General features: G+C 44.2%; 1 protein-coding gene across 1 annotated transcript; it reads left to right on the top strand.

The window, feature by feature from the left end:
* Positions 1-6: 6 nt before the first annotated feature.
* Positions 7-1,412, top strand: LOC125528155. Its single transcript, XM_048692663.1, has one exon. It carries the CDS (start codon positions 25-27, stop codon positions 1,180-1,182), a length of 1,158 nt encoding a protein of 385 aa, XP_048548620.1. The 5' UTR covers positions 7-24; the 3' UTR covers positions 1,183-1,412.
* The last annotated feature ends 8,189 nt before the right edge of the window (positions 1,413-9,601 follow it).

The following is a 9,601-nucleotide window of genomic DNA, read 5'->3' as shown; positions in this document are numbered from 1 at the left end:
CCCCCCGGCCCGGCGGCGCCCGCCATGCTCCGCCTCCGCAGCTGCTGCATCGTCGCCCGACTCATCTCTCCCCCCTCCGCGTCTTCCATCCCTCCTCTCCACCGCCTCCTCTCCACCACGGTCCCGGTTCCGGCAAACCCTGGCTTCGCCGTGGAGGAGTACCTGGTCGACACCTGCGGCCTCACCCGAGCACAAGCGCTCAAGGCCTCCGCAAAGCTCTCCCACCTCAAGTCCCCCGCCAAGCCCGACGCCGTCCTCGCCTTCCTCGCCGGCCTCGGCCTCTCCGGCGCCGACGTCGCCGCCCTCGTCGCGCGGGATCCCAAGTTCCTCTGCGCCGGCGTGGAGACGACCCTGTCCCCCATCGTCGTCGAGCTCACGGGCCTCGGGCTGTCCCCTTGTGACATCGCCCGGCTCCTCACGCTCGCTGCCAACACCCACCTCCGCAACAAATCCGTCGTCTCCAAGGTGGACTACTACCTGCGCCTCTTCGGCTCCTTTGAGGAATTCCTCCGGGCGTTCAAACGTAACCATCATCTCCTCTCGTGCAGCCTCGAGAGGGTGGTCAAGCGGAACGTCGGGTTACTGCAGGAGTGCACGCTAGGTGCTTGTGATATTGGCAAGCTAGCCGTGTCTGTGCCAAGGATGCTCACCGCCAATGTGGAGCAAATCCGGGCGATGGTGGCCAGTGCTGAAGCTTTAGGTGTGCCTCGCGGGTCTGGGATGTTCAGGCAAGCTCTGCGGTCTGTTGCATTCCTCAGCGAGGAGAAGATCGCCGCCAGAACGGACTACTTGAGGAAGACGTTTAGGTGGTCGGACGCTGAGGTTGGCATTGCTGTGTCCAAGGGTCCATTTGTGCTCGTGTCGTCAAAGGACACGCTGAAGCGCAGGTCTGAGTTCCTTATCTCTGAGGTGGGGTTGGAGCCGGCGTACATTGCTCGCCACCCATCATTGCTCAGTTATAGCTTGGAGGGCCGGCTCAGGCCCCGGTACTATGTTATGAAGTTTCTTACGGAAAACGGATTGCTCAAGCGTCACACGTGCTACTATACATTTGTCAAGGCCACCGAGATGGAATTCTTGGACAAGTTCATATGCCCTTACAAGGAAGCTGCACCACACCTTGCCGAAGACTATGCAGCTGCTTGCAAAGGGGAAGTGCCAACTAGATTCGGATTTACATGAACCAAGAATGGGCTATGAGTTGGGTAAACTCTGTACGGTGCAACAAAGTTTTCATTGTGTGGTAAGCTGGCAATTCCTATTTCGGTGTACTTTGCCTAATTGGATGTTGGTCTTCCACTCTGTTAGATGCTGGTATGGTCGTTGCTAATGGTTGGTTAAACTGGTGATTTGAATCCTGAATCTTAGTGTATCATTTGGTAGAGAAGAAATCATGTCTTGTTGCCTTGTTATGAACTTGTTCATCCTGATGCTGTTATTTAACACAGATATTGAAACTAGGAAAGTGTGAGAACAGGCCATTCTGCAATGCATTAAAATTTCTGTGCTGGCTTACATTGCTTATCGCCTGGCAATGCTTCATTATAGCCTGGAGGGCTGGCTGAAATCCCAGTTTTGTGTTGTAAAGGTTCTTAATGAAATTAAAATTCTAAAATCTTTACTGCACCACAAAGATTTTGGTTGGTGCAGTAAGCTGGCAAGCTTTGTTTCAGTGTGGTTGCCTAACTAGATGTTGTTCTTTGCTGCAGTATATGTTTGTTGCTATCGCTTGATGAAGCTAATAATTAGATTCATGAGTACTAATATGTCCATGTCACCATAAATTTCCTTTGAACGACAGAGTTCTGCCCCCCCCTCCCCCCCTCTCTTTTTTTGGGGGGGACTATTTTGGACCTGTCGATGTTCATAATATGTTGATCAATCTGAGGATGCAGTTTTGATGAAATATCCATTCTTTCTGCAATATCTTTGTTTGAAGGGATTAAATGTTGTGAAAGTAATCCATGCTTTACTAGTCTGTCTTGTATTTCTTATAATGGCCTATTGGCAGATTCTTTCGGTTGAAGGGACAAATGATCTCAAAACTGAATAATACAGTTGTACATTTTGTATACACGGCCTATCATCTAGTCCAAATACTATGGCTGGTTAAAACCAAGACTCCTCAGATTTGCACCAATCAAGGGTTTACATGTGTCTAAAGCTATGCTTTTCTATCATGATTTATGCTAGAAAATGGTTAGAATATTTACCTCTGTTTTGTGTGGTTTACTATGGCTGGTTAAAACCATATGCCTCCTCAGGTGTGCACCAATAAGGGTTTACATGTATCTAAAGCTATTTTGTTGTACCATGATTTATGCTAGAAAATGGTGAGAATATTTACATCTCTTTAGTGTGGTTCCCAATCTGCCTAGATTGATGTTACAATCTAGGGTGTTACATTACAGGCTATGCTTTATGGGAACCAGAGTTAGCCATTTTTAGCTGCAAGAATATATCATGGCACACTACCTAGAACTCAGCACATTTACAGGTCTTTAAGGTTGACAAAAATCCTTGTTTTTTTCTCATTCCTTCAGCAACAACTTCGGGTACAGCAACTCCAACATGCATCTTCTTTTGTTTTTTCTGAACCTGGTTGGTTGTGAACTTTATTTGCGAAGGGATCATGAGTTTTCTTTGCCTTGAATAATAGAGAGTGTATATGATAGCTGTTGGAGTTAGCTTTGTTGTTCTGGACCATTTGGAAAACGAGAAATTCAGCTGTTTTCATATTAACTTGGTTTTTACGAGAAATGATAGAGAGTTGGTGGCAAGTGAGAAGTTACGATGTCGTTCATGGCTGGAACAAATCTTGGCGTGCTGCACCAGGGGAATGGCTGAAGAACATTGTCTGGCCTCCTGTCTGATATCTATCAGTGAACTTGTTTGCATGCGGTTCAGTTCGAGGAGGGTGTAGATTTGGTCTAGTTTGCTGGTAGCTTGGTTTAGTTCATGTGGTTCAATAGTAATTCCCCACTTCTGCTGCTGCACATATGTTTGCCATTGACATTTGCACCTTGTGGTTTAATGGGACATCCTGTTCCAGCTATTCCAGCTTGTCAAAATTCAGCACCGACAGCGTAAAAAAAAATTAAAAAAAAATCAGCACCGATAGTCTACAGATGACAATACACTGCATTTGTTTTGTTGAACTACATTTGGCTTTAAGTTCTCATATATCTTGTAACAATGCGTTACAGCTAACTTTTTTGTGACCTCTTGCTAGCATGCCAAATTATATGGTTGCTACTTACTACCCAGGGGATCTGTGAGAAGACACTTTTAACTGATGTTGCATGGAAATATGTAATATATATCTTTTAATTATGACACAGCTAAGGTGCTTTTCTGGTGTGTAGCCAACAGTTTTGGACCTGTTATGACACAGCTAAGGTGCTTTTCTGGTGTGTAATATATATCTTTGTAATATATTGATCTGCGCATGATGCGGCGCTTGGAAGATGGCTGGCCATTTTGACTGATATCTGTGTGCTCAAACGCACATCATACTTGGTCTTTTGATAATCTGATAGCTCCCATGGTCATGGTCATTCTGTTTGCTTGTTAGTTTTGTACTGTTCTACATACTTGATTATGGGGAACCACCCAACATGCTCGGAAAGTCTTTCAGTCTTGTACATCAAGCGATCAATAATTGCAAAAGTTTCATCTTACATGCTATCACTAAGTCATGGCGTCGTATCATCCTGGCAGAATCTACATGCCGGGCGTATCGACAGCCTTCATCGGGACTCCGTAGGCTATCGATATAATTTGGCATGCATATCACTAAGTCATGGCGTCGTCCAACCAACAATGTGACCATCCATGGTACGGGCAGCTTCTGTATTTCCAACGAAGCAGCGTGACAGCAAACGACCACATCCGTCGGATCTCACAGTATACCCTGAATGTGATGTAACCACGAAGATGGGTGCCTCCCGAGCCCCAACCCAGTAGCCAGAATGTGATGAAACCACCAACATGGGTGTAAAGTAGAGCTATTTTGATGTTAGTGTAGATGAACGCTAAGAAGTAATCTTCAGACAGTCAGACTCGACTGATGTATGTTATCTGCTGTATATGATCTTCCACACCATCTGACTCTATGCATATATACGTGATGAGCTTCATGTAATTAGTAAGCAGCAGTACAAGTAGTCCAAGTTGGAAAGCAATCAAATTTCAGTAGGACAACACATGGGCCTGGCTTCATCAATGCGTGCACAACTGTGGCATGCATCTCCCTACGTACTCCATCTGTACCAAAATACTTGTACTAGTTTCCCCAGCTACAAGTATTTCGTTACAGAGGTAGTATAAATTTCCGCGTATATTTGATCGTGAATTCTAATAAAGTAAGTACTATACACACCAACATACACACACACTCACACACACAGGCCGGCGCCCATGGGAAAGCAAGTCCTAAAAAGCAAGCAGAGTAAACACATTTCCAATTTTGTGGGTATCTTCCCTGATCTATCTGTGAAGACGTAAAAAGATTATGTATCGTTGTAAAAGATTCCTGTGTTTAAAATCAACAAACTAGTTTCTTCCGGTCAAAAGAAAAAGAAATATAGACCTCTGCGGACATGACTAAAATGCTCGAGAAGTAAGTTCAATCAATCATTATCGCACCATATCGGCAACTTTTTATTCATTTCCTGATATCAAGTAATTGTTTTCTTTGTCTTGCAGGGTTTGGAAAGTATTCACTGCACAAGCTTCGGGACTGCCGGGGGAGCTGCGATGGACATACCCGAAAGTAAGTAATACTAGCTAGCTAGTTCCGCGCATCTCGATCCCGTTGATTCTAGCTACTTTCATCAATGCCATTTATAAATGCTTCATTATCAGTTTGATTGACCTCTATTTCTCGTAAAGTGCTTGTGGCAGGAATAAGGGAATGATTTCTGTGGATACTACGTGTGCGAGTTCATCTACAACGCGACTTGCAAAGATAAGCGGGGCTACTCTAAAAGACAATTTGATGTGCGTAAGCAATAATATTCACAATTTCATTTTATTACACCATCATTTCTGTTGAGTTTCATTCATATATACGTATTAACTCCCTTCTTCAAATTAGACGTGGGAGATGCGGAATGAACTCCTATCAGAAGATCGCATGAAAGCAATTCAAGAGGAATTAGCGGGATTCTTTCTTGACCACGTCATCAATAAAGCCGGAGAATACCATGTGGACCTTGAGTTCATATTTAATTAGGGCATTATATTGTAAGAGATCTTATATTGCATATATGTACCCAGTAGCGTCGGATAGATATACAAAAACTTGTTGTTCGACCAATCTTTCGGAGAAGGAGAGGTCGATCACTTCTCTCGGTATGCATGAAAAACTTCTGTACTTAATGGTATCCTTCATTTTCTTACTAGCTAGTGTGTCGAGGGCCTCTCTATACGTATAGTACGTAGCGTCGACCAAGCACGGAGATAAGAGAGGACACTTCTCTCTATTAATTAATTAGCTACCTAAAACAATATATGAAACACCTTAATTAACCATACAAAACCCCCAAATCCACCCCCGCTTTCAGGAAAAAAAACCCTAGCCCCTGAACAGCTGACGCGTGGATGCCTATTAGTTCCGGTAGGTGCCACCAACCGGGACTAAAGGCCCTCCTGCCTGGGCTCGCCACAGTGGTCACGTGGAGGCTCATCTGTCCCGGTTCGTATAAGAACCGGGACTAAAGGCCAAGGGCATTAGTAACGACCCTTTAGTCCCGGTTCCGTAATCGGGACAGATGGGCCTTATGAACCGGGACAAATGACCCTTTTTCTACTAGTGATGTAAGCAAGTCCTAATAAGAAGAACCCATTAAAATTTCAAATTCCAGTCCACACGGTCGGAGATGGGGCGCATGAAGCTGCTCAATTCCGAAGAAATTGTAAAATATGGGTAAGAGTTCTCGCAGATCTTCCTATTACGGGGAAACCCGCAGAAGTTCGAATGGGAAGAGGAAAAGGAAATCCGACGGGTTGGATTGCTCGTGTGTCCACGGGACAAATCCCATTTGAAATGGATGGTGTGAGTTTGTCAAATGCTCGACAAGCCGCTAGATTAGCGGCGCATAAACCATGTTCGTCAACCAAGTTTGTTCAGTGGTCGTAACGTAATTGGTTAGTGGGGCCGGGACTCAAAAGAATTTGGCGAAGTGAAGACTTGTTGGAGGACTTGGCACGTTCACAATGAACTGACACATGGGAAACCTGCTAGACCAACAGAATTGTTGCGTACATGTATCAGACATTTTCATTGCGAGGATCCAGTGAAGGAGAAGATTTGCCAGCACCACATGCAACTGCACTAGTAGTCAACTCGCTGCAGAGAACAGGCATCGCAAGGAGCTGGTTGAGGATCACCTGGATGAAGTTGCCAGAGACACGTGGTTTGACCTTGGTCAACGTGAAGCAGTGGTACTTGTAAAGAAATGATGCCGTTGTCTACACCCAAATGATGGAATGGACTAGCCGACATAACTTGCTCATATCATCAGGCTGATTAGCTATCTAGCGAATGAGGTTATCCCTTCCATGAAAGTGTGTGTTTGCTCCCGGTTGCCTCTTAATCCTAGAGCATGCATGGAGAGATCAAAAGGCCATTCTAGAGTAAGCTAGCTTCAACATGCATGGAGAGATCAAAAGGCCATTCTAGAGCATGGTCACTGAGCTGGCTATGTTCATCGGGTTCAATTCAGTCCATGCTTGCCAAAAAGAAACTCATACATTTGCTCTTCTCAAACCAACTCCGTTGTTTGTAATTTATAGAGCCGCACTATCGCCTGTGTTTCATCAATGCACGCAGTCCAATAATTTCTTGATAAGTTACAAAGATTTGGTACTTTCCTCTCTTGCTTGTTTCGTTGGAGGTTATTAAAGAGAGGGAATGCAGATGTAAACGTTGTGAGATACAAAGTCACTCTTTGTATGTGAGTTGGCACCGTAAGTTCGCAAGATTTTAGGGGCGTCAACCATATTATAGCATGCAGGGCCAACTGAAATCCTGGTTTTGATGTAACTTTTCTTAAGACAATTAACAAATTTAAATGCTAAACCCAATCCTATGTGAGTTGACAGAGAAATCTTTTTGTGTTCCACACAAATACTTGTCAGCAAGAGATTGTGATCTTCTTCGCGAGAGATTTGTCTCTGGCTGAAGAGTTAGCATTACTTGTTCCTTAAGCAATGTTACCATTGCTCTCAAAATCCGACCGTTGAGAACGAGTCGGTTGACCATTGGCTGGACCATGTGTTCAAAATGGCCTTTTCCCACCAGGGAAGGCTGCGGCTATAAATAGGCAACTCACACCGGCTTGGTCCGGTGGTTGCTCCGTTTGATTCCGGAAAGATAGTTGAGCACCCCTCTCTCCTGAGTGATTTGAGTTTAAAATCCACCAAGAAAAAAACTCCAAGAGCCTAAAAATTAGATAGTGGTTTAGCATCAATTGAATCTAAGTCTAGTACGCTTCACCTATTACTCTTGAGAGATGTCGACTCTCTAGACGGTTAGGTGTCAATCTCTTCAGAGACCAAGACTAATTGTGGTTCTCGAAGAAGAAGTCTGTAAAGGTTTGGAGATCACCTTGAGCATCTACCACGAGTAATCGACATTGGTTAAAAAATCAATTGTCAAGGACAATAGGGCGGAGAGAGTTTATCTTCTGTGTTAAATCACAACCCCTCCTACGAGACGTAGTTCTTTTGCAGAAGGGCGAACTGGTCTATCAAATATCGTGTCGCCATCAAGCATCACTGGTTACCTCTGCTACCCTATGTTTACATTTGCACTACTCATGATTAGCTTCAAACATGTAATCCCTTTCAATGCTTGTGTTTGATTCTTGTTCGGTGGTTTGCACTCGCTCCGTTGTTGGGTTCCGAGAGTTTTGAAGTTTCTGAAGAATTAAACCCCCCTTCCCCCCCCCCCCCCTCCCCCGTCTACATACTTCATTTCTACACCTAGTATGAAGTTTCGGTCATTAGAAATCATCAAGAAGCAAGAAAGGAACGTCAATCGATCTTAACGATCACATGACCTTATTAGATCCACAATTATTGACGATTCACCAACCTAAGTTCCATATGAACACAAGCTATGATGTGTTTCACATCATGTAACTTGTATCTTGTCCTGAACGAATCTAGCATTGTACAGCCACACACTGCAGCTTAAACTCAAGCTGCTGCCGGCATACCACCGTTGAGCTCGTCCGCACACCTATGTCGTGTCGTTTGTTCAAGGTCACGGTCAGAAGCAACTTCTATATTTCTGACAAAGCATAGTGGCTAACATTTGTCAAGACATATCTCGGCTGCATGCATCCCCTTAATCCCTAGTGCCTCCCAAACCCCAACTCAGTGACCATGATGTGATTGACCCACACGCACCATTGCAAAGAAGAGTGTCTCTCACTCTAGTTTTTTTTTTAGAAAAGGAAGGTGTACCCCCGACCTCTGCATCTGGATGATGCATGCAACCATATTATTAATTATTCACGAAGAACTTACAAAGTAAAAGTCCCTCACGTTAGTATAAGTAAGATAAGAAGTAACACTTGGACTCGATCGCTGGATGTAATGAAGTACCGGAGATATCTACCATCCGATTCAAATCACACCTAACTCGATCTGACTATTATATATAGATTAGCTGATGAGCATCATCTAGTACTGCAGTAAGGAACAACAATAGTAGTTGGGAGCAATCAAACTTTACTGCAATAGGACATGGGTCTTGGTGTGACGCCCGGATAATTAGGCTACAGAAAAACTCTGCTAATGATGCCACGTCACCTCCGTTATTGTTGCTAATCCCTCGTTGGTTCAAATCCCGTTCAAAATTCAAATTTAAATAAAGTCAAACAATTAAAGTTTTCAAAATTAAAAACTAAAATGTTCTTATTATGAAAAATAATTCGTAAGATATATTGGTGGAGGAACCAACTCTTTATAAAATTTTTAAATGCACTAAACTAATTAAATCAGTATCTAAAACCATTAATTAAATGCCTTTTATATTTTGAAAATTACTAACTAAATTATTTTGGGATGAAACCTTTTGTGGTTGTGACATAAGTTGTAACATCAATTTAGGTGACCTTTTGTGGTTGTGACATAAGTTGTAACATCAATTTAGGTGCCACTTTGGTATTTTATTAAAACTAAGATAATTAGGAAATAAATTATAACAGAAAAGAAAAATAAATAAAAAGAAAATGTTGCAAAGAAAACAAAAAAGAAAAAGGAAAGAAAAGAGAAACAGCCCACCCCTGTCCCACTGGGCTTTGGCCCACTACACCTTGCCAGCCCACTTAACCCCCCTCATCCCTAACCTCTCGCTACAGTGGGAGGCAGGGCAACCGTGGCGTCCATCCCACGACCATGGCCACGCTCCCCTCGTCGCGCCCAGGCGCCCTGGAGCTGCGCCACCTTCCCCTGCTTCGACTACTAGCATCGGCTCAAGCTAGGAGGCCCCGAGCGCTCGTCATCGGGCGTCTTCCCTGCGTCCGGTCGCCGCTTCCTCGTCCCGGATCTCCTCCCCCAGCCTCCCCCCGGCCTCCCGAGCCCGTCA

This window comes from Triticum urartu, unplaced genomic scaffold (assembly GCF_003073215.2).
Source record: "Triticum urartu cultivar G1812 unplaced genomic scaffold, Tu2.1 TuUngrouped_contig_4672, whole genome shotgun sequence".
Taxonomy (NCBI): domain Eukaryota; kingdom Viridiplantae; phylum Streptophyta; class Magnoliopsida; order Poales; family Poaceae; genus Triticum; species Triticum urartu.
Note: the sequence above shows the minus strand (reverse complement) of the source record. Positions and strands in the feature narration are given on the sequence as shown.